General features: G+C 37.7%; 1 protein-coding gene across 1 annotated transcript in view; it reads right to left on the minus strand.

The window, feature by feature from the left end:
• The window catches only part of MTPN (myotrophin), a 57536-nt gene that overhangs the window by 10618 nt on the left and 20070 nt on the right, over positions 1-26848 (minus strand). The window contains exons 2-3 of the mRNA XM_044246647.1: positions 12041-12154; positions 11198-11281 (exon numbers count right to left, since the gene is read on the minus strand). Of these exons, the coding sequence (XP_044102582.1) occupies positions 11198-11281; positions 12041-12154 (198 nt within the window). The remainder of the gene's footprint in view (positions 1-11197; positions 11282-12040; positions 12155-26848) is intronic.

Below are 26848 nucleotides of genomic sequence, written 5' to 3' on the forward strand. Positions count from 1 at the left end.
AAATTCCAAACTAGTCATGAGCTAGAACAGGAGTGTGCAAACTATGACCCAGATGCTTGCTTTTGTAAGTAAAGTTTTACTGGAATGCATCCATGCCTGTCCTTTCTCCACTGCAGCTTTTTTACAACTATAGTTGACATACAATGTTACATAAGTTTCAGGTACACAACATAGTGACTGGACAACTCTATACATCATGGTTTGCTCACTGAAAGTGTAGCTACCACCTGTCACCACACAACCCTATCACAATGCCCCTGACGATATTCCTGGGCTGTACCTTTCATCCCCGTGACATCTACATTCCATGGCCGGAAGCCTGTACTCCCATTCCCCTTCACCCATTTTGCCCATCCTCCTGCCCCGTCCCCTCTGACAACCACCAGTTTGTTCTCTGTAATTATGGGTCTGTTTATGCTGTGTTTTGCTTCTTAGATTCCAAATATAAGTGAAATCATATGGTATTTGTCTATGATTTCACTTACCATTAATACCCTCTACATCTGTCCATGTTGCAAATGGCAAGATTTCTTTCCTTTTTATGGCTAATATTCCATTGTGTGTGTGTGTATCCTTTATTCATTCATCTCTGTATGGACAGTAGACTGCTTCCATATCTTGGCTACTGTAAATAATGCTGTCATAAACACAGAAGTGCACATACCTTTCTGTATTAATGTTTGAGTCTCTTCTGGGTAAATACCCAGTAGTGGAATTATTGGATCATACGGTATTTCTACTTTTAATTTTTCTAAGAAACCGCCATATTATTTTCCACAATAGCTGTATCAATTTGTTTCCACCAATGATGCACATAAGTTATTTTCTTTCCATGTCCTTGACAACACTTGTTATTCCTTATCTTTCTGATACTAGCCATTCTGACTGGTATAAGGTATTGTTATCTCATTGTGGTTTTGATTTTACATTTCTCTAATGATTAGTGATACTGAGCATCCTTTCATGTGTCCGCTGGCCATCTACATGCATTCTTTGGAAAAATGTCTATTTGATTATTTGGGTGTTTTTGGTGTTAAGCTGTATGTTTATATAATTTGGATATTTACCCCTTATTGAATATATAATTTTTAAATCTCTCTTTCGGTAGGTTGCCTTCTCATTTTGTTAATAGTGCCTTTCACCGTGCAAAGGCCTTTTATTTTAGTGTAGTTCCAAGAGTTTATTTTTGTTTCCCTTGCCTTAGAAAAATGTTGCTAAGGCCAATGTCAAAAAGATTACTACTTTTTTTTCTGGGAAATTTCAAGTCCCATTTACAGGTCTTTATTCCATTCTGGAATGGAATTGCACTTGAAATAAGAAAGTGGTCCAGTTTTACTCTTCTGTAATTGTGCAGTTTCCCCAGCACCATGTTTTGGACACTTTCTTTTCCTCATTGTATATTTTTGCCTCCTCAATCATAGGTTTATTGACCATATTAAGCACGGGTTTGTTTCTGGACTCTATTCTGTTCCACTGAACAGAATGTGTATTTCTGTGACAGTACTACAGTGTTTCATTATAGCTTTGGAGTATTTATCTTGGAATCAAGGGTTAGGATGCCTCCAGCTTTGTTCTTTCTCAAGAATGCCTTGCTATTCAGGTTTTCTGTGAATCCATACAAACTCCTGTACTTGTTTTAGTTTGTCCATGGCTGCGTTAGAGCTCCAGTGACCACATCGTCTAGAAAGGCATACATGACAGTAAGAAAACATGTGCCAACCTCTAGACTATAGGATATATATATATATATATATATATATATATTTATCACCTTTTATATATCCCTTTTACTCCTCACATTTCCTGGTTGAGATTTTTTAGGGTAAAAACCCAACCAAACAAAAAACCTTATTCAACTGAGAAAATTACAATTCAAAATAATATATACTTCAACAGTCTGTTTTGTTTGTTTTGATAAAAACAAGCTGATGTCAATTAGGCTTGTCCTTTTCATGGACTGCTGTGCTGTCTGGTTGCTGCTGGTTCTATGCAGAAGTTTGTTTCATACTCTGGCTTGGGCTGCTTCCTCCTCTGCTGCTGCTACATTTCCCAGGATGCCTCTTGGGCCTGCATTTTAACCTGTTTCACCTGTGTCCTTTCCCTGGTCTCTTCTCCCTAGTTTTATACAATGTTTTTCAACTCCTTTCCATCTTATAGGTTGTTATTTAATAATTCTATATAGCTTATTTTTTTAACTTCAGTGCTTGCTTTGTATTTTCATATTCATTTAGATTTATTCACAGATTAATTTCTTGATTCTGATCCTTCTTGCATCTCAGTTTTTTTCTTTGGGTTGAAATCTGTTTCTTCCTGAAGTGCATCCAAATCTTCACTTGTTTGTTACTCAGGATGCTCACCACTTCTGGGCTTAGAGCAGCCCTGGATCAGCTCCTACCTTTTCAACACTCTCTTGCTCATTTCAGGGAACGTCTTCTTCAACCCCAACCCTCTGCTTTCTGTGTCTCAAGGATTCATTATAACTTCTCTAATGGAGCCCTGCTTATGTTCCAAAGCAAATACTGATTCATTCATTTTAAAAACCACTTTTCTGTCATAGGAGGGAAAAAGGGGATACCATGGCATGTGCTCGTACCTCAATCTTGAAGTAGAAGTTCCACGTGTACTGATCTTTTTTAAAAAAATTATTACTAGTTCAAAAATAAAAGATCGGGCCAAATAACTTTATCTACAGAAATAAATGTGTTTCATTCTTGTAACTGTCCCTGCCTGTAATTCTGATAGGGAAAGAACATGGATTTCTGAGTCATAATCCTGGAACAAATCTTAATTCCATTGTATTTTGTTTAACATTGGGTAGATACTTAACCCTCGTGAGCCAAATGGTTTCCTTATCCATAATATGGAGATGATTATACCTATATATTTGGGTTGACAGAAATTAAAGGTGATAAGATAAACAAAGTGCCTGTACATATTATGTTCTCCACAGATATTAGCTTCTTCTTTTGCTATATGGACAATCAAGAAGTAAATGTTTCTAATTCCCACATGGGTCATAAACTTCATCTTCCATTGCATTAAATTAGAAACAAAAAAACTTGTCCAGTAACTGATCTACCATATCACATAGTTTGATTCTGAATGTTCTACTAACCCTTTTTCTTTTGTTTTTGTGGTTTTTCTTTCTTTTTACCCCTATGGGTTGTAATCACACTGAGTTTTCAACTTCGTTTACTTTGGCTTTTTTCCTATACTAATGATATACCAGCGGGATAATATATTATAAATGTCAATTTGGTAAACTTTTCAAACTAAGTACTTTTAAAATGAATTCGTAATAATCGATAAGGATTCAAACTTTTGACAAAAGGCAGAACCGGATTTCGTAATAGAAACATTGATTTTAACAAACAAAAAAAAGTGCTCTGGAATAGCCTTATTTTAGCAACAAAGGATTTTTGAAAGAGCACAATCAATTTCCAAAAAAGTATTTGGCTAACAAAACTATAGGGTATCCATTAAAGAAGCTTATGCAATAATAAAAAATCAAAGTAATTTTGGAAAAGCAGAACTGAATTTTACTATGCTTTCATAAAGGTAAAAAAACCCCTTTCATCTAAAATAACAGCTCTGCATGGGTACAATTCATTTGCCATTAACAGAGCCGTCTCTGAACATCACTTACCTTCAGAAATCAAGGCTCAGACACAAAAGAACGGTATTAGAGTCACAAGTGAAAGAAAAAATAAACTAGTTAAAAGTCAAACAACCAACTTACAGTCAATAATGTAGCAACACTGTATATAATTACAGAGACTTTTCTAAGAAAACATATTAGGGCCTAATGTACATGCAAATCAAGGCAGAAAATGAAATCTTACAGCAATGTCTCAATGACCTGGAGCATCATGCTTTGGAAGTAAGGAATACCAAGGATGGTTTGGGACTTCTCTAGCAAAACAGTAACTCTTTTGTTTCTCCCGTGGAGAAAGAGGGGCTTATCAGAAAGAAACAAGAGTATGAGATATGGCTAAAAAGAAAGAGCATGCTTAGGAGCATCTCATTTAATGATCACAGAGCCTAAGCTAAAAAGGATTCCTTTATAGTTTTTTTAATTTAATTTTTTTAAAGATTTTATTTATTTATTTGACAGAAATCACAAGTAGGCAGAGAGGCAGGCAGAGAGAGGGGAAAGCAGGCTCCTGCTGAGCAGAGAACCTGATGCGGGGCTCGATCCCAGGACCCTGAGATCATGACCTGAGCTGAAGGCAGAGGCTTTAACCCACTGAGCCACCCAGGCACCACTTAATTAAATTTTTTAATTAGGTTTTTATTTTCAGAGAACAAAACCTGAGCTGCATCAAAAAAATATCAGGGAAAGAGAGACAAAAGAGAGGGGGAAGAAATCCTGTTTTATCTTTTATTCTGACTTACAAATTTATATTTTGGGCTGTAATTGACATATTGGGCTGTACTTGACATATAACATTTGTATTAGAGTTATATTAGTTTGCTTTGATACATGCATATATTGTGAAATGATTATTACACTAAAGTTTAGTTAATATCTATCACCTCCTCACATAGGTTTTTTTCCTTGTGATGAGAACTTTAAGATTTACTTAGTAATTTTCAAATTTATAAGACCGTATTATTACTGTTTCTTTTACTATACACTCAGCAGACAGGTTGAGGCCAGGGGAATGAAATTAAGTCCATGCTGAGGAACAGAGCTGAGAAGCAAAGAGAAATCAGATCCTGGTAATATGGCTTAAGCCCCAGGGTCAGGCTGTGGGCCTCAACTGTAGGTATGTGAGTCAACAAGGTCTTTTTACTGTTTTAAGCCTATCTGAGCTGGAGTTAGTTATGTGCAATATAAAGAATTCTAACTAATAAAATATTAGAATTATATAAATCTTTAACAAACTGTAAATCAATACTTGTAGCCTGTGACAAACAGTTCTGAATATGGTAAGCAAAAATATTTTCCCAGGGATGAAATGGTTCAGTACTTTTCAAAGGTACTTTTTTTTTTTTTATTTTGAGGAGAAAAATAAGGTATTTTTATTCTGTACTTCCCACAGCAAGGGAGTCAGCCACCAAGCCTTGCATTTTGGCAGACTCAAAGGCAGGTGGGGCAAGTGAAACGCTTCAGCTTCACGGAGTAGTGATTAAAGGAAGACTTTCAGAAGCTGTCAGCTTTCAAAAGAATCTTTCCATGGGTGTGGGGGAGGAATGGAAGACAGACTAGTTATCTCTGTGAGCACATCCTACCACAGATTCTGGATCAACTGCAGTGACCAAGAATGATATTTTCATTTGTTTGGCTTTGGGAGAACCACATCATTCATATCAGTATAATGTGTAGTATCTAAAAATTACTCTTGATTTATACCTCCTCTGCCAAAATAAAAACCCAACCCCAAGCCAGTAACAACCACACACTTAATGAAATTTAGTAATGGTGTTTAACATGCAGCTATGTGGGGAAAAAAGAGAACTTGAATTAACTGCACTCAGAACAGTTTAAATCCTTAAAATCTTCAAAAAATTATCAATAGAGTTAAGACAAATGTGCTAGCCTTCTTTCCTAATTTTTTTAAATCTATGAAGCATAAAATCCTCTTCAGTCTTAGTTAAAATAAGAGCTACTATTTATTGATCGTTTGTCAGGTACTGTGGCAAAATACTTTATATACATTTACTCATTTAATTTCGGTATCTTTCTTCCTTTAGCAGGACTTACTTTAAAATCCCAAGTGAAATGCTACAGACAGTATTTTCTAGAGTATGCCATAAAATGATAAGCTTGGGATTAATACTGGTGTCCTGTTTTATAAAGATCTTGTCTGCCATCATTTGCAACTGACTGGTTTGTTGAGACTGGAATTTGAACCTCATCTTAGAGTTAACACTGGAAAATTCCAAACTTAACAGGACTGCAAGCATATCAAGACACCAGATGACGTGGAGGGCCCTTATTTACAGCAAACTGCCTCTAATAATCTCACTCCGTATGTACAACAGAAAATGAAGCTTACACATTTCATACCAGGGCTACTCAAAGTGCAGTTTGTGAACTTAGCACCAGTCTGCAAACTTAGTAGTCTAGGACATTATCTACATCACTAAGTATAATGCTTAGTTCAGCTAACTTGTTTATTCATAGCAAGATATTCTTGATAAAGGGAGACTGGACTGATTTAGAGTTTAGCTCAAGCTCCTTATCCATCATGAACTGGTTAACAGTTTGTGGACCAGCTATTTGGAATAACACTTGTTCTAGACCTCAATTTTAAATACTGCCTCTAGTTTTCTATCCCTGATGCCACACACAATTTAACTGACCAACCATATACTTAGCCTAAACAGTCAAAAAGTAATTGAAAGAAATCAATTAAATAGAAACCAAAAAAACAATAGAACAAATCAACCAAACTAGGAGCTGGTTCTTTGAAAGAATTAATAAAATTGATAAACCCCTAGCCAGACTTATCAAAAAGAAGAGAGAAAGGACCCCAATAAATAAAATCATGAATGAAAGAGGAGAGATCACAACTAACACCAAAGAAATACAAACTATTGTAAGAACATACTATGAGCAACTCTACGCCAACAAATTTGACAATCTGGAAGAAATGGATGCATTCCTAGAAACATATAAACTACCACAACTGAACCAGGAAGAAATAGAAAGCCTGAACAGACCCATAACCAGTAAGGAGATTGAAACAGTCATTAAAAATCTCCAAACAAACAAAAGCCCAGGGCCAGACGGCTTCCCAGGGGAATTCTACCAAACATTTAAAGAAGAACTAATTCCTATTCTCCTGAAACTGTTCCAAAGAATAGAAATGGAAGGAAAACTTCCAAACTCATTTTATAAGGCCAACATCACCTTGATCCCAAAACCAGACAAGGATCCCATCAAAAAAGAGAGCTATAGATCAATATCCTTGATGAACACAGATGCGAAAATTCTCACCAAAATACTAGCCAATAGGATTCAACAATACATTAAAAGAATTATTCACCATGACCAAGTGGGGGCTGCAAGGTTGGTTCAACATCCGCAAATCAGTCAATGTGATACAACACATCAATAAAAGAAAGAACAAGAACCATATGATACTCTCAATAGATGCTGAAAAAGCATTTGACAAAGTACAGCATCCCTTCCTGATCAAAACTCTTCAAAGTGTAGGGATAGAGGGCACATACCTCAATATCATCAAAGCCATCTACGAAAAACCCACCGCAAATATCATTCTCAATGGAGAAAAACTGAAAGCTTTTCCGCTAAGGTCAGGAACACGGCAGGGATGTCCATGATCACCACTGCTATTCAACATAGTACTAGAAGTCCTAGCCTCAGCAATCAGACAACAAAAGGAAATTAAAGGCATCCAAATCGGCAAAGAAGAAGTCAAATTATCACTCTTCGCAGATGATAAGATACTATATGTGGAAAACCCAAAAGACTCCACTCCAAAACTGCTAGAACTTGTACAGGAATTCAGTAAAGTGTCAGGATATAAGATCAATGCACAGAAATCAGTTGCATTTCTCTACACCAACACAAGAGGGAAGAAAGAGAAATTAAGGAGTCAATCCCATTTACAATTGCACCCAAAACCATAAGATACCTAGGAATAAACCTAAGCAAAGAGGCACAGAATCTATACTCAGAAAACTATAAAGTACTCATGAAAGAAATCGAGGAAGACACAAAGAAATGGAAAAATGTTCCATGCTCCTGGATTGGAAGAATAAATATTGTGAAAATGTCTATGCTACCTAAAGCAATCTACACATTTAATGCAATTCCTATCAAAGTACCATCCATCTTTTTCAAAGAAATGGCACAAATAATCCTAAAATTTATATGGAACCAGAAAAGACCTCGAATAGCCAAAAGAATACTGAAAAAGAAAGCCAAAGTTGGTGGCATCACAATTCTGGACTTCAAGCTCTATTACAAAGCTGTCATCATCAAGACAGCATGGTATTGGCACAAAAACAGACACATAGATCAATGGAACCAAATAGAGAGCCCAGAAATAGACCCTCAACTCTATGGTCAACTAATCTTCGACAAAGCAGGAAAGAATGTCCAATGGAAAAAAGACAGCCTCTTCAATAAATGGTGTTGGGAATATTGGACAGCCACATGCAGAAAAATGAAATTGGACCATTTCCTTACACCACATACAAAAATAGACTCAAAATGGATGAAGGACCTCAATGTGAGAAAGGACTCCATCAAAATCCTTGAGGAGAACACAGGCAGCAACCTCTTCGACCTCAGCCGCAGCAACATCTTCCTAGGAACATCGCCAAAGGCAAGGGAAGCAAGGGCAAAAATGAACTATTGGGATTTCATCAAGATCAAAAGCTTTTGCAGAGCAAAGGAAACAGTTAACAAAATCAAAAGACAACTGACAGAATGGGAGAAGATATTTGCAAACGACATATCAGATAAAGGACTAGTGTCCAAAATCTATAAAGAACTTAGCAAACTCAATCCCCAAAGAACAAACAATCCAATCAAGAAATGGGCAGAGGACATGAACAGACATTTCTGCAAAGAAGACATCCAGATGGCCAACAGACACATGAAAAAGTGCTCCATATCACTCGGCATCAGGGAAATACAAATCAAAACCACAATGAGATATCACCTCACACCAGTCAGAATGGCTAAAATCAACAAGTCAGGAAATGACAGATGCTGGTGAGGATGTGGAGAAAGGGCAACCCTCCTACACTGTTGGTGGGAATGCAAGCTGGTGCAACCACTCTGGAAAACAGCATGGAGGTTCCTCAAAATGTTGAAAATAGAACTGCCCTATGACCCAGCAATTGCACTACTGGGTATTTACCCTAAAGATACAAACGTAGTGATCCAAAGGGGCACGTGCACCCGAATGTTTATAGCAGCAATGTCCACAACAGCCAAACTATGGAAAGAACCTAGATGTCCATCAACAGATGAATGGATCAAGAAGATGTGGTAAATACACAATGGAATACTATGCAGCCATCAAAAGAAATGAAATCTTGCCCTTTGCAACAGCATGGATGGAACTAGAGCGTATCATGCTTAGTGAAATAAGTCAAGCAGAGAAAGACAACTATCATATGATCTCTCTGATATGAGGAAGTGGTGATGCAACATGGGGGCTTAAGTGGGTAGGAGAAGAATAAATGAAACAAGATGGGATTGGGAGGGAGACAAACCATAAGTGACTCTTACTCTCACAAAACAAACTGAGGGTTGCTGGGGGGAGGGGGGTTGGGAGGAGGGGGGTGGGGTTATGGACATTGGGAAGGGTATGTGCTTTGATGAGTGATGTGAAGTGTGTAAATCTGGCGATTCACAGACCTGTACCCCTGGGGATAAAAATATATGTTTATAAAAAAATTATTTAAAAAAAATTGGAAAAAAGAAAACAATAAAAATTAGCAACTGAGATAAAAAATAATAGGAAACCTAGGAATAAACCTCACCGAAGAGGTAAAAGACCTGTACTCTGAAAGCTACAAAAACAATGAAAGAAACCAAAGATGACACAAAGAAATGATAAGACATCCCATGCTCATGGATTAGGAGAACAAATATCTGTTGAAATGTCTATACTACCCTAAACAATATACCCATTCAATGCAATCCCTATAAAAGTATCAACAGCATTATTCACAGAGCTAGAACAAAGAATCCTAACATTTGTATGGAACCATGAAAGACCCCGAATAGCCAAAGCAGCACCGAAAAAGAAAAACAAAGCTGGGGGCAACCACAAATCCAGACTTCAAGTTATATTACAAAGCTGCAGTAACCAAAACAGTATGGTGCTGGCCCAAAAATAGACACACAGATCAGTGGAACAGAAGAGAATACCCAGAAATGAACCCACAACTATATGGACAATTAATCTTCGACAAAGCAAGAGAGAATATCCAGTGGGAAAAAAGACAGTGTCTTCAACACACAATGTTGGGAAATCTGGACAGTAATATCCAAAAGAAAGAAACTGGACCACTTTATTATACCATACATAAAAATCAATTCAAAATGAATGAGAGACCTAAATGTGAGACCTGAAACCGTAATAATCCTAAATGAGAACATAGGCAGTAATTTGACACTGGCCATAGCAACTTTCTAGATATGTCTCCTGAGGGAAGGGAAACAAAAGCAAAAATAAACTCTTGGGACTACATTAAACTAAAAAGGTTCTGCACAGCAAAGGAAATGATCAACAATGCTAAAAGGCAGCCTACGTGATGGGAGAAGATAAAGAACTTACAAAACCTAAAACCCAGAAATGAATAATCTGACTAAAAATGGGCAGAAGATATGAGCTAACATTTTTCCAAAGACAACATCCAGATGGACAACAGACACAAAACAGGTGATGTTAAACGTCTTTTCATCAGGGAAATGCAAATCAAAGTTACAATGAGATATCACCTTATACCTGTCAGAATGGCTAAAACCAACAACACAAGAAACAATAGGTGTTGGCGAGGATGTGGAGAAAGGGGCACCTTTGCACGCTGTTAGTGGGAAAACAAACTGGTGGAGCCACTCTGGAAAATGGTATGGAGGTTCCTCATAAGTTAAAAATACAACTACCCTATGATTCAGCGAACTGACTACTAGGTATTTACCCAAAGAATATAAAAATACTAATTCAAAGCGATATACACACCGAATGTTTACAGTGGCATTATCTACAATAGCTGAATTATGGAAATAGGCCAAGTGTCCAACAACTGAAGAACGGATAAGGAAGATGTCTACACAAACACACATATACACAGTGGAATATTACTCAGCCATGAGAAGAATGAAATCTTGCCATTTGCAACAATACAGATGGTGTTAGTATTATGCTAAGCAACATGAGTCGGAGAAAGACAAATACTATGATTTCACTCATTTGTGGAATTTAAAAAACAAAAACAAACAAGCAAAGAGGAGAAAAAAGAGCCGCAAACCAAGAAGTAGACTCCACTATAGAGAACAAACTGCTGCGTTACCAGAAGGGAGGAGGGTTGTGGGATGGGGGACATCGGTGATAGGGATAAAGGAGCACACTTGTGGCGAGTACCAGGTGTTGTATGCAAGTACTGAATTGCTATATTGTACACTCGAAGCTAATATTACACTGTACATCAACTAAGTGGAATTTTAAATAAAAACTTAAAAACAATTAGCAATTGACCTCACCTTTGACAGAAGCAATTTCACACAGGAAACATGACCTTCATAGACAGCAGACAGAAGAGGGGTAATATGATGTTTATCTGGAGCCTATGAAATAATGAGATAAAAAACTTTATTTTTCATTTCTCCCTTCCTTCTAGATTTATTTAGAGAACTCTCAATGTTTTCCTATTTGCCTTGTTACACGAAATTTCTTCATAGCTATAAGTTTCCCACTATTTAGACAGCAGCCAAGGCCCAAGCCCATAAGAAATATCTCCTTGGGTATCAGTGCAGTGAAGTACAGGGCACAGGGTTTTGACCTCAACTCAGACCTTGACTCTACCACTTATTGTATTGATTATTTAACCTCTTTGAGCCCCAAGTCCTCACTGTTGTAGGAATGCCAGTGAGGTCCAGGAAGGGAAGAGGTGGGTAGAAATTAGCTGCTAAAGAGGTAAAAGACTGATACAATGGGGCCAGGTGACACAGTGTCCCCTGAGATGTATAAAGTGTATCTCACTTGTTATCATGGTTACTTAAACATTTGTCCAAAAGTCTGAAAAGCTATAAAAGGCAAGAGCCGGGAGATGACTGCTCTCGTCTGACCTTCTGCCTATTGACCTTTGTCCAAAACTCCAATCTGGATTTATCCTAGGACTGCAGAGTCCTCCACTGCACGATAGCCATTTGCTACCTGTAGTTTTAAAAGTCTGTCTGTGCTGCTTATTTTTTAAAAAATTCTAAGTTACAGGAAATTTGGTATAATTTTGGACTTTATTCTTATTTTACAAGCCTATAGAAAATAATTATTCAGGGCATACAACAAATTTTTTTTTTTCTAAAATGACACTGTTCTTTACATACATTAATATCTGCTCCTTTCAGCAGCAGAAATTCCAGGATTTCAAGCTGCCCACAGTCTGCTGCATAATGAAGAGGCTTCCTTCCACCTTCTAGTGTCCGGTTGACATCTTCTCCCTTATAAGAGAAGCCAAATGAAAATGATTATTTAGATGGATGGTAGACTGAAGACGGAACATGAAAATACCTGGTATTCTTCCCTTCTTAAATCATTAGAATTTCATGAAACAATTTCATTTTTTGTGAGGTGAAATAAGTGACCAAGAAGTTGAAATTAAATTCTGCATAGTAGCACACACACAGTATGAAGGTAATTCAATCATGTCTAGCCAAACTGAAAACAACAGACAATAATGCTAACTGTCATGAAATACTTTACTGTACTCTAAGGAGTTCAGTCAGCATAATGTCAAGTAATGTCAAGATGTGACCACAGAATACTGGTAAGTTCAAATACTGAGAGTTTATGCTGATCACAGGACATGTATTATAATTCAAGGAAAAGAATCATAACTTTGAAGGAAGCAGACATCATTATCACAAGGTAGTTAGTATTGCTACTAAGAATCATTTCCTTCATTTAACATTTACTAAAGCCCCACTATATGGCAGGCACCGTGCACAGAGACAAAGGTGAACAAAATCAGACATGGCTTCTGATTGGATAGAACTAACCATCTTGTGTGGGGAGGAAGATATTAATCAAAAAGTCACATAATTAAACAATGTTAACAAAAAACACACACACACAAAATACAACAAAAAAAAATCAAAATATAACTGTTATAAAGGAAAGGAACTCAGTGCTGTACAAATACTATCAGAAGAACAGGACTTAGACTCTACCCCAAACTACTCAAACTCATGCAGCAATTCAGTAACGTGGCAGGATACAAAATCAATGTACAGAAATCAGTTGCTTTCTTATACACTAACAATGAAAATACAGAAAGGGAAATTAGAGACTCGATTCCATTTGCCATAGCACCAAGAACCATAAGATACCTGGGAATATACCTAGCCAAAAGAGGTAAAGGATCTGTACACGAGAACTACAGAACACTCATGAAAGAAATTGAAGAAGACATAAAAAGATGGAGAAGCATCATGCGTCGGAAGAATAAACATTGTTAAAATGTCTATACTGTCAACAGCAATCTATACTTTCAATGCCATCCCAATCAAAATTCCACCGGCATTTTTCAAAGAGCTGAAACAAACAATCCTAAAATTTGTATGGAACCAGAAGAGACCCCAAATTGCTACGATATGTTGAAAAAGAAAAAACTGGGGGCATCACATTGCCTGATTTCAAACTTTACTACAAAGCTGTGATCACCAAGACAGCATGGTACTGACACAAAAACAGACACACAGACCAGTGGAACACAGTAGAGAGCCCAGAAACAGACCTACAACTCTATGGTCAACTAATCTCCGACAAAGCAGGAAAAAATATACAGTGGAAAAAAAGCAGTCTCTTCAATAAATGGTGATGGGATAATTGGACAGCTATGTATAGAAGAATGAAACTTGACCGTTCTCTTACACCATATACAAAGATAAACTTGAAATGGGTAAAAGAACTCAACGTGAGGCAGGGATCTATCAAAACCCTAGAGGAGGACATAGGCAGCAACCTCTTCAACAACAACAACTTCTTTCAAGACACGTCTCCAAAGGCAAAGGAAACAAAAGCGAATATGAACTTTTGGGACTTCAACAAGATCACAAGCTTCTGCACAGCAAGTTAACAGTCAACAAAACAAAGAGGCAACCAATGGGAGAAGATATTAAAAAATGACAGTACAGACAAAGGGTGATATCCAAGATCTATAAAGAACTCCTCAAATTCAACACACACAAAACAGATAGTCACGTCAAAAAGTGGGCAGAAGATGTGAACAGACACTTCTCCAAAGAAGACATACAAATGGCTAACAGACACATGAAAAAATGTTCATCATCATTAGCCATCAGGGAGATTCAAATCAAAACCACACTGAGATAACACCTTACCTCAGTCAGAATGGTCAAAATTAATAAGACAGTAAACAATAAGTGTTGGAGAGGATGTGGAGAAAGGGGAACCCTCTTACACCATTGGTGGGAATGCAAGTTGGTGCAGCTACTCTGGAAAATAGTGTGGAGATTCCTTAAGACATTGAAAATGTCCTATGATGCTGCTATTGCACTACTGGGTATCTACCCCAAAGATAGGGATGCAGTGAAAAGAAGGGCCATCTGTACCCCAATGTTCATAGCAGCAACGACCACAGTCGCCAAACTGTGGGAAGAGCCAAAATACCCTTCAACAGACAAATGGATAAAGAAGATATGGTCCATATATACAATGGAATATTATGCCTCCATCAGAAATAATGAATACCCAACTTTATCAACATGGATGGGACTGGAGATTATGCTGAGTGAAATAAGTCAAGCAGAGAGAGTCAATTATCATATGGTTTCACTTATTGGTGGAGCGCAAGGAATAACACGGAGGACACTGGGTGAAGGAGAGGAGAAGGGAGTTGGGGGAAATCAGGGGGGAGACAAACCATGAGAGACTGTGGACTCTGAGAAACAAACTGAGAGTTTTGGAGGGGAAGGTGGTGGGGGGCTAGGTGAGCCTGGTGGTGGATATTAAGGAGGGCACGTATCGCATGGAGTCCAAATGTGGTGCATAAACAATGAATCCTGGAACGCTGAAAAAATAAAATAAAATTAAAAAAAAAAAAAAAAAAGACCAGGACTTAATCTTGGTGATGGATGGGGAGTGGGTCATTAAGGCCTCAAAAAAACTTTTCATTCACTGAGAAGATTCTAAGAGTAACAAATACAACCAGCCTCTTTGCTGACCAGCTACTATGGATTTGGTACTGTGCTAGACACATAATCTCTAATATTTAAACCAACCTTAAAGGAGAAAGTCTCTATCTAATAAATGAAAAGCCTGAAGCTAAATCAGGTTAACTAATTAATTTACCGTGGCTTAGTTAACAAGTGAGATCTAAACTCACGTTGCCTCCAACTCAGTATCTGCCCATCTTTTTTAAACAAAGTTCAGATTTTCAGAGTGGCAACATATCTGAAGGAATTTATTTTCTCAACTTACCCTGGTACAGTCAACTACTTATCAAACCATATTCTGAATCAAGATGTTCAGAACCCTATCATTCCATGGCCATTAAAAGCTGTTCTTTCGGGGCGCCTGAGTGGCTCAGTGGGTTAAGCCGCTGCCTTCAGCTCAGGTCATGATCTCAGGGTCCTGGGATCGAGTCCCGTATCGGGCTCTCTGCTCAGCAGGGAGTCTGCTTCCTCCTCTCTCTCTCTCTGCCTGCCTCTCTGCCTACTTGTGATTTCTCTCTGTCAAATAAATAAATAAAATCTTTAAAAAAAAAAAAAAGCTGTTCTTTCAAACACACTCCATATGGGTACAGAAGAAGGGTGTACAACATGCTTAAAGTCACTGGAGATGGGGTTGAAGCTTCAGCTCTACTACTTATTTGTAGTATGGGACCTTAGACTGGTTATTTTCCAAATCTGTTTCCTTATCTATAAAATGGGAATAAAAATGCTTAGACCTCACAAGGTTTTAGTGCATCATTAAGCCACTTTGTGCAGTTTAACATAGTTTCTGACACTGTATAAAATGTTTCATAAAGGTCAGCTACTATTTCTGTGGACCCTGATGTTGGTTTATACTAGCACTAAAAGATCATCCAAGCTGAGTAAAGGCAGGTTTCTGCATAATGCTTGAGATTTAAAGGTATGACTTAATGTTATATACTTGGTATTTGGAAACAAATTTAAATAGTAAGGGCAACTTGATAAGCCACTTTAGCCTTTACTCACAACTGCACAAATGAGAGGCTTTGAGGCAAACGGAAATCCTGCTTCAGTGACTCTCAAATATATTTTTCCTTATATTATTAGTATTTCCTTTCCATTACTAATATTAGCTAGAGAACATTAACTGGATAGGAGCTTTTTTCACGAAAAGAAAGTACTGCTTGTAGTAGGTAATCAATAAGAGGACTTCGTCAAAAAGATACATTCCTGAATCAAAGTAAGTGGCATCTTCCCACTTAGTCTAAGTATGGAAATGCATATGAAATGGAGTTGTAAGTTTAAACTTTATCCTTTATCCCTGCAGACATTATCTTTACAACTCTTATTTTAGCAGACAAAAGATGACAATATCAGAAAGGCTTTGTATGATGGACAGGAAAAAAAAGATCCTCTTCCGTAGAGCCTTAGCAAAAGCTATATTCATAGAGAAATTTGTAATACTAAAAGATCTGTACTGGTAAAGTAGGAAGGCCTCAAAATAATGATTTTTGTACTTTCACCTTAAGAAACTAGAGAGTATTACACACACACACACACACACACACCCCCAACCCAGAGAGTATTATGCTAAGTGAAATAAACTAGCTGGAGAAAGAAAAATACCGGATGATTTCACTCATTTGCATTTAAGAAACAAACAAGCAAGCAAGCAAGCAAGCAAACAATGAGCACAGGTTAAAGAAAAAAGGGGAGGGGGGCAAACCAAGAAAGTGACATTTAACTACAGAGAACAAACTGATGGTTACCAGAGCAGAGGTGGGGGGGAATGATGAAGCAGGTAATGGGGATTAAGAATCACACTTGGAATGAACACAGGGTGATACACGGAAATGCTGAATTACTATACTGTACATGTGAAATTAATATTATACCGTATGTTAACTGGAATTTAAATAAAAACTTAAAGCTAGGGAGAAAAAGAAAGGTTTATGGAAATCCCTGTACCTTCTGCTCAATTTTGCTGTAAACCTAAGTATGCTCCAAAAAATAAACTTTATTTTTATAAAAAGGAAAATTAAATTCAAAGTAAGCCAGAGGGAAAAATAAAAAAGCAGGAACAAACGAAACGGAAAACAAAAAAGTAATAGAAATCAAAAGCTGACTCTCTAAGGTCAATATAATTGATATATATCTAACCAGAGTGATCAGAAAAATAAAGACTGGGGGCGCCCGGGTGACTCAGTCGTTAAGTGCCTTGGGCTTAGGTCATGATCCCAAGGTCCTGAGATCCAGCAGCACAGGAAGCCTGCTTCTCCCTCTCCCAGTCCCCTTGCTTGTGTTCCCTCTCTCACTGTGTCTCTCTCTGTCAAATAAATAAACAAAATCATAAAAAAAAAAAAAGAGTGAATACACAAAGTGCTAATATCAGACTTTACTGATAACCTTTCCACAAAGAAACTCCCAGGCCCTAGAGGGCTACACTGGTAAATTCTACCAAACATTTAAGAAAAAGAGTAATATCAATCTTCTTCCAGAAGATGGGAAGATTTCCACTCATTTTATGAGGTCAGCATTACTCTTCAAAATGCGACAATGATGATACAGAAGATCACTACAACAAAACAAAACAAAAGAATGCTACAGGCATTCATCCCTCATGAACACAAATTCTAAACAAAATTTTAGCAAACTGAATCCAAAGATATAAAAAAAAGACTATAACCATGATCAAAAGGAGTATATCCCAGGAATACACAGTTGGTTAAGTATCTGAAAAGTCAGTCAACATAAATCATCATTTCAACAAACCAGAAAAAACCGTATGATCATCTTAGTAAATGAAAAAGTACCTGACAAAACCCTAAATCTCTTTCCTGATAAAAGCTCAGCAAACTAGGAAAAGAAGAAAACTTCCTTGGTGTAATAAGGGGCTTTCACCAAAAACAAAACAAAACAAACAAACAAAAAAACAATTATCATATTTCATTGGTGACATATTCAATGCTTTGCCCCTAAAAATCACGAACAAGACATCTCTGTTCTTACCAATTCTACTCAACATAATCAGTGCAATTAGGAAAGAAAAAACAAAAACAAAAGACAACACACACAAAAATCCATTTTGAAAAAAAAAGAAGCAAAACTCTCTATTTGGAGGTGACATTATCATTTATGTAGAAAATTCTATGGAAGCTACCAAAAGGCTACCAGAATTAGTAACTTTAGTGGTGTTTCAGGACAAAACAATATATAAAATCAACTGTATTTTTATATACTAGCAATGAGTACCTGCAAATCAAAACTAAAATCAGTATTATTTACAAGAGAATCCAAAGATATAAAATACTTAGTGATAAATTAACAAAAATGTGAAATACCTATACACCGAAACTGCTAAAAAGTTTTGAAATTAGAGAGCACCTAAAGATATGGAGAAATATACCATGTTTGTTGGCTGGAACACTCAGGACTGTAAAGATGTTGATTCTCCCCAAAGTGATGTGTAGATTCAACCCAATACCAGTCAAAACCACAGCAGGCTTTTTTGGGAAACTGACACACTGACCTAAATTTGATCTGAAAATGTAGAGAATCTAGACTAGCCAAAACCACTTTAAAAAGAACAATTCGGAAGGCTGGTACTACATGACTTCAAGAATTATTAGAAACTGAAGTAATCAAGAAGGTATAGCATTACCGTAAAATTATAATTTTTTAAAAAAGATTTTATTTATTTGACAGACAGAAATCACCAAGTAGGCAGAGAGGCAGGCAGAGAGAGAGGGGGAGAAGCAGCCACCCTGCTGAGCAGAGAGCCCATGTGGGACTCGGTTCCACAACCCTGAGATCATGACTTAAGCCGAAGCAGAGGTTTAACCCACGGAGCCACCCAGGCTTTATCACTATAGTGAAAGCAAGTGGATCAGTGGTTGCCTGAGGGAAGGGGAGGGGAGGGGAGGGGAGGGACAATAGGAGGGAGGGATTACAAAAGAGCAAGAGGGTAATGGATCTGCTCATTATCTTCATTGTGGTGATGATTTCACAGGTATATACACGTCAAAACTTTCAATATACCTCAATAACAGATTTTCCTGAAATCAAATCTCTGTGGCTCTATTCCTACAAAATGGCTAACAAGGCAGTATTTGAGACAGGATGAGAGCAGGGCTATCAATCTTCATGGGAGACTTAAAGAGCAATAGCTAGTTGAGTCAAGCTCCTTCACAGCTCCCTCTTGCCTTCTATATCCTATACCTCAGCTAACTACATGGAACCAGTTTTAAAGCATGATGAGAGAGGATCAAGGTGACCCCTACCTGTTGGGTAGGCTTCAGAGATCAAAACAATTGTCTCAATTGCTGGAAAAAACGTCCTTATCAAGATCCCAACTTCTAGCACTATTTTGCCTACTCCATTCTTTACTCTGCAGAGAACCTGCTAAACACAAAATGTGATCATATCATTCCCTTTTAAAAAGTCCTCCGAATTTGAGAGGCAGGGCGGAGATTTGTGGGGGAAAAAGGGAAAAAATGAAACAAGATGGGACGGGGGAGGAGAGGGAGTCAAACGGTAAGAGACTCTTAATCTCCGGAAACAAACTGAGGGCTGCTGGGCCTGGGGGTGGGGTGGGGAGGATGGGGTGGGATGGGTGGCTGGGTGTTGGGTCACTGGGGAGGGTATGTGCTATGCATGAGTGCTGTGAACTGTGTAAGGCTGAGGAATCACAGACCTGTACCCCTAAAACAAATAATACATTATATGTTAATTTAAAAAAAAAAGTGCTCTAAAGGCTATTCATCACTCCTAGAGGATAATGTCTAAACAACGCAGTTTAGAAGATCTGGAGTCATCTATCTGGTGACTGCCCTTCCAACTTCAATTCCCACAGCATTCCTCCCCTAGCACGCCCCTCCCCTCCCTCCCCTCCCCTTCTTTGTTTAGTTAACTCCTAGCAATCCTTTAGAAGCAGGCTTTAATACAACTTCCTGTGGAAAGTCATCTCTAACCACCTCAGCTCAGCTCTGAGTAATGTGAACCTCACAGGTGTGCCCAAAGCACCTTGCATTTCTGTCATTAACACTTCTCACACTGTACTCAAACTGCCTATATCAGTATCCGCTATGAACACAGGTCAGGTAGGTACCCGGATGCTGTTACTTACCTTTGGATCTCCAAGACCTAGTACAGTTTCTGACACAAGGTAAATATTGATATGATAAAGCTTCTGGTTGAAGAAATGGTGAGATTGCTCAAGTAATGGATTTGGAAGCAGGTCATACAGGACACCTTCCATTTCAAGCAAACAGGGATTAGCTAACTATCTAGTAACAGCAGCAGTAACTTGAGATCAATGGTGTGTTCAGCGAAGTAGAGAGAATTTCACCGTTTTTCCCCCAACAGTCTTGACAGGTTTAACTGCAGCAGTGGTGATAAAAATACGGAAGGAAGATAGTGCTCTATCTAGTTCCTTTCTCCCTACCCTCTAACCATACTCTACGCGTTAGTGACATCACCAGAAAGGAAGTTAGACACCTGTTCTGCAATATTGATTCTAACTTAATGAAACATTACTGGCTACAAAGAAAAATCTAACCCTAATTTTCAGTCCCCCAGATTCTGGGATTAAAGAAAGATATACTATCTCAAGGGGTCCCTTAGCATTACATGACATTTTTAAAGATTTTTATTTATTTGACACAGAGAGAGATCACAAGTAGGCAGAGAGGCAGGCAGAGAGAGAGAGGGGGAAGTAGGATTTCCCCTGAGCAGAGAGCCTGATGCAGGGCTCGATCCCAGGGATCATGACCCGAGTGGAAGGCAGAGGCTTTAACCCACTGAGCCACCCAGGAGCCCTTGTCTGTGTTTTCAACCTCTCCCGCTGGACTGTCTCCTTTTCATCAGTATGTGCCATCCACAACACTAAACAAGCAAAATACAACACGATAAGCTCTCCTTCAACCCTCCTTTAAGACCTTTCACTTACTGTTCGCCTCCTCCCTCTCACAGCTAAGCTTTCCAAAAAACACGGTCCATATTTGCTATCTCCAATTTCTCACCTTCTGTTCTAATTTGACCTCCACCCTCAACACTAAACCATTACCATTTTCCGCTGAGGTCAATGACTTCCATGTTGCAAAATGCAAAGGTTATCTCAGTCCTCACCTTAAATGACCTCACAGAAGTGACAAAGTCAATAATTTCTTCCTTTTTTAAACACACTCTCTCCTGGCTTCAGCTTCAGCTACACCACATTACTGACTACTGCTTCTCTGTCACTTCTCCTGACTTACCCAGGACAACCAGGTGGTTAAAAAAAACTTTGGGGATCTTGGTTATAATTTCTGATTTTCATCACATGTAATTTAAACAGGTGTTAAATTCAGCCATCCCTATACAGTCCTGTAATAATATCTATATCAAAATACTTCGACTAGAGATGTTTTTGAATAACAAATGCTTCCTTAGGGATAGAGTTTACATGTGTTTAAAGACTTTACCATGCAGTAACACTGTGATTATGAGACTGTTTTTCATCATGATACGTGTCTAAGTAATTTTGCAGGTCACAAATAACAGCTCTGCACACACACACAACTCTTCACACACCTTCATACACAGGTGAAGTAATGCCTGACACACCTAATTTGTAATCACATCAAGGCTTGCCTAGCTTTTCCTTTCCCTTTTAATAAGAATAATCTATCCAGTTCCATTTTACTCTTTTATTGCAACATGAACCTGTTGGTTGTTAAATGTACAACACAGATTTTTATTCTATTACAATTATATTTTGACTTATTTTTCTTCTAAGTTGTTTTTAAGCTATACTTATTTTCTCTAAACACGGCATATTCCAGATATGTAATATGGCACAGATAATCAACTTCACAATATTTTCTGGTGAGCAGTTTAAATTAAATACATTCTATCCAGAAGCACTATAATGACTATGAAATGCTTCAGGATAGGTTGACTCCTGGTGCCTCTCAAGTAAGGGGGTTTAGACTATGGTGGGAGGAGAAAGTCTATGTGACATTCAAATTGAATGGAACCCAAGAAGAGTTCTATGATTATTCCATATTCCAGCAACCGCAGACTACTTGCTCCAATTCTTCCCTGGTCCTAATCAAAACTATTCATAGAACTAAAAGAAAAAAAAAAAGATGTGATAATGCATGACTAGTTTATATCAATAAATCAGTGAGGTCTATGTTAAGAGGAGAACCGAGTAAACTGTAAGCAATATCCTTTATTCCTATGTTGAAGCATGACATTTTAGGGCTGGACAGTGGGTGTTTTTGAAAATTAAATAACATTACTGGCATTTGTGAAGGCTAATCATGCTTCATTTCTCAAGTATCACTGTTCTGAATAACTAAGAGCCTGACTCGTACTGATAAATTCTTATCTGACTAGAAAATTATTGGTGGAATGGCCTAGTTCTACTTTTAATATCAATAAATCAATTACTATTTACTGAGCAGCCATGTTGTGCTGGGCATGCGAATGGTACAAAAGTAGAATTTATACCATAAATACCTAAGATAGGTGTGCCTACCTTAGAAGTCAGATACTGTATCTTGTACTTCTTTTATTTCTACCACAATACCTAATATGGTACTTTTAAACCTCAATAATTTGTGACTGCTGGTTATAATAGCAGTTATAAAATGCTATATTAAGACATAACAATATTCACTAAGGTGATTTGGAGAGTGTGGGTGAACACAGCATACACGCACATAAGAGAATATGCCTGCAGAAATTAATTATGGTGTATGGATTTCTCACAGGAATTTCCTCCTGGGAATCCAGGAAGTGTTAATTTGGAAAGTACCTACCACATGACATAGTTGTGAGGCTGCACTGAAATAACGTTAAGGTGCCTGACACATAGTGAGCACTCTATAATGCCAAATGCTTTTATTAACAGAGTCCTCAATGGTTCTTTGATGACTTTCCACTCAATTTCTCCACCTTCAGCAATTCAGCAAATGTCGATCAAGTATATCAATGTTCCTATAAAGTAAGACTGCTCATGCTTCTTCACTCAAAAAATTTCAACTGCTACCTTCTGTTGAATAGAAAATCCTCATCATGACATTCAAGTCCTCTTCACTTCAACCCCAACTTGCCTTTCTGGCCATTTTACCTCATACTACACCGTTCCCAACACATCAGTGCTCTCCTGCTTCCGGGAAACTTCATGTTGTTGCCTTTCTTTGCCAGGGTTACCCCACTTCCTTTCATGTCCTTATCTGCTGAAATTCCACTTACTTTTCGAGACCTATTTTCTCTCATGAAACTTTTACCGATACTCTTTGCCCCCCTTGATACTCTTGATATATAATTCCCTTCTTTTAATCCTCACAGTTTTTAGTTTACATCTTTTACTATATTTTACCTTTTTTCAATTAGGTATTTGTTATTTATGTACTTCAATAAAAACTCCATTAAAAAAAGGAGAGTGCCTTACTTATATACATATCGCCTATGATGTCTATGGGTGACTTGTGCCAACAGTCCAATTTAATGAATTAGTGCAGTCATTCACAGCATCTTTGTCACACTATGGAACCTGCTGCTTACCATAACAACTCTTACTCCACAAAGAGGTAGTTTAAAAATATCATCAGTGACTCTGAAAGTCACAGAGTCTCAGTGTTAGAAAGGACTCTGAATGTCATCTAATCCAACTCCTCACTCTGTTTGAATCCTTGTTTGTGTTATGTCCAACCTAAAATTGAACCTCTCTAATGAAAGGAAACTCAAGATCTTACTGATCAGCTCATTCCCACTTTACAGTTCTGGTTCTACCCCTTGGGGACACATGGAACAAGCAGTCCCTGGCTTCATGTTGGACTACCTATTATGTTTAGCAGCCACAACAAATTATAACTAAAATGAAATCTTTTTATATGATTTGCGGTTACCCCGAACTTCAGTTACAGATTTTCTGAGCATACATGCTGGGCCATTACATTAATTGCTATTCAATTTCAACTTAAAATGGCCATTTTATTTTTCTAGGCTACCAAGTTCTTTCTAGGTTCTTATTAAAAGGAATTTGTTGGGCGCCTGGGTGGCTCAGTGGGTTAAGCCGCTGCCTTCGGCTCAGGTCATGATCTCAGGGTCCTGGGGTCGAGTCCCGCATCGGGCTCTCTGCTCTGCAGGGAGCCTGCTTCCTCCTCTCTCTCTCTCTGCCTGCCTCTCTGCCTACTTGTAATCCCTCTCTGTCAAATAAATAAATAAAATCTTTAAAAAAAAAAAAAAAGGAATTTGTTAGTTCTGATCCCCAACCTCCCTCTAGTTGTACCTCACCTATCTTCATTATGGTGACCTAAGACATTTATTAGAAAATGAGAAAAGATGAGGAAGGAGGCCCGCCAGTACTCAGGAAACTTCCTTTAGCTCACTACATAAATAAATAGGCAGAGTATTTGGATACGGCCATTCAAGTAGTCTTGAATCTAGTTCATGACATTCTTATCCCACCATCCTTTACCATCACTCCCCAAAGCACAACATTAAAACATAAAAATTTCGATGGAATGATTGAGATTTCCTTTATCTAATAGTAGTCTAGGAACTGCAAAAAAAAAGGGAAATTAGCATAGCATAAATAATAAAATCTATAAATAATCTAACTGATCCCTTCATAAGTGTTACAGACAACCCCACAGCCACCACAAAAATACTTAAAAAGTAACACATTCATTAAGTAAGATTTGGAAAGAAGAGATCTTTCTTCTAGTGAGTCCTGCCATCTAAAACACAACAGTTATTACTACCTCGCTGTCCTTCTGTTTAATTTTTTTGCTATGAAAGTAAATAACACTTACTTAACCCTGAGGTATCTTATCTTGCTACCATTCTTGAACAGATGTGCCAGAATTTACCTTATTACTCTAATTCTGGAAATGTAGTTTAATACCAAATACCCTGTACCACTAAAGTTCTTATTTTATAGAACATAACCATATCATATATTTCATTTATTCCAAAGCATGCATTTTCCTGTATTTTAACATCTCTGAAATCAGGTTATAAGATAGAAAAAAACATTGGGGAAGAGAAAATGGCAAAATTCACTGAAGGCAAGATCTGCTCATAGTATTCTCATGGGAAATGGGTGAGTGTGCCATCAATTCTAGTTCAGAAACTGAATAGGGTATTTCATATGTTAATAATGTAATAATGATGTTAAATAAATTAAAACTAGTAGGAACACATTAAATCCTAATGTTAATACTAAATGTTTGGAAGTTCTCACTTCATCTAAACTGTGTCCACAAACTAAAACAGAAAGCAAACTGTCTTCCAGTGTTAACTGATATATTCTCCAGGTCACATTCCTAATATGTCTGCTTCAACTTCTGTGAAAACGAACAGAAAAAGACAACTCAAAAAGCTCAGAATGGGGACACCTGGGTGGCTCAGTTGGTTAAGCATCTGACTCTTGATTTCGGTGCAGGTCATGATCCCAGGGTTATGAGATCAAGCCCCAGGGTTATTATGTCAAGCTCCACTCTAGGCATCTGAACAGCTTTCCCCTTTAAAGGGTAACTTAGAGAAAAAAAAAAAAAAAAACAGTATCAGGGTGTATGAAAACTACAAGGAAACTATAACAAAGGAAAAAAAATCATACTGAAAACTCAAGAAAATTGTAGAAAGCATTCACAGAATGATCAAGATAGAATCCAAAAGACATGGTTTCTATGAAAAAAGTATCTTAAGAGGAAGATAAGCAAATATGCAAAGTGAACAAACGGAGATCCAGGCTTTTGGGAATAGGAAACTGGTTGAGAAAGTGAAATATGACAGGAGAATTAAAACTGAAATTGCAAGATTAAAATCCGCACCAAAGTCAGAGCTGGATAACGCTACCAAGCCTAAATTAAGAAAACTTAAATAAAGAACTGACTATAAGCTTAAGAAATTCTCCCAGAATACCGAGGTTTGATAAACAAATAAAAATGATTTACATGATATAATGATAGTAAAGCTAAAATCTATAAATAATACATTGTCAAAACAAGGGGAACTGAAAGTTATAAAAGCAAACATTTTGAGTTTAAAAAAAAAGACCTGAACCTGCAGATCCTAAAAGCCCACTGACAAAATTCAACAGAACCACCCGCCCCCAGTGCCCATTAGTCTAGTTTTGCAATTTCTGTTTTACAAGGATTTAAAAAAAAAAAAAAAAAAGTAAAAGATATGTTAACTCTAACGAAAATTAAATTAGCCTAGTCTCTTTCTCCAACACTGAATTCCAGAGGACAAGAGACAGAAACTATCTATAGTAATGCTTTCTGGAGAGGACTTGAGGATCAGGTCTAAGCCTCTGAGGAGAGTTACTGACACTGACACTGCTGGGGGATGTATGAGGTGTCCTTTAAATATGTTGGAGGTAGGCAGAAGGTCTACACACTCTCTGATCTGCAGCTGAGAGAGAATAAATTATGACTCATGCATTCCACACCAAGCAAATCAACATTCATGTGTAAAGGCAAAGGCAGTCTTGGGCACCAGCAAATCAGAAAATACACCACTGATGCTCCCATGAGGGAGGAGGAGATGAGCAGTATCTTAGGACTTCTAATGCAGTAAATTCTCCAACATTTAGTCTCAGCATCCCAAAGTTATTTCTGTTTATAATGGTTCTATCTATGGGTATTTGTTAAGACAGACAGCCTTTTAACTATTTATTAATTGGGCACCTGGGTGGCTTAGTTGTTAAGTGTCTGTCTTTGGCTCAGGTCATGGTCCCAGGGTCCTGGGACTGGGCCCCGCATCGGGCTCCCTACTAGGCAGGAAGCCTGCTCCTCACTCTCCCACTCCCCCTGCTTCTGTTCCCTCTCTCGCCGTGTCTCTCTGTCAAATAAATAAATAAAATTTAAAAAGTAATTCACTTAGAAATCACAAAAAGAAACCCTGCATTCTAACATAAATGGGATTTTTAAAAATGAAAAATAACTATATTCCTCTTCCCCTCTCCTCCAAAATGTGAAGGGT

Source organism: Neovison vison, chromosome 4, assembly GCF_020171115.1.
Source record: "Neovison vison isolate M4711 chromosome 4, ASM_NN_V1, whole genome shotgun sequence".
Classification (NCBI taxonomy): domain Eukaryota; kingdom Metazoa; phylum Chordata; class Mammalia; order Carnivora; family Mustelidae; genus Neogale; species Neogale vison.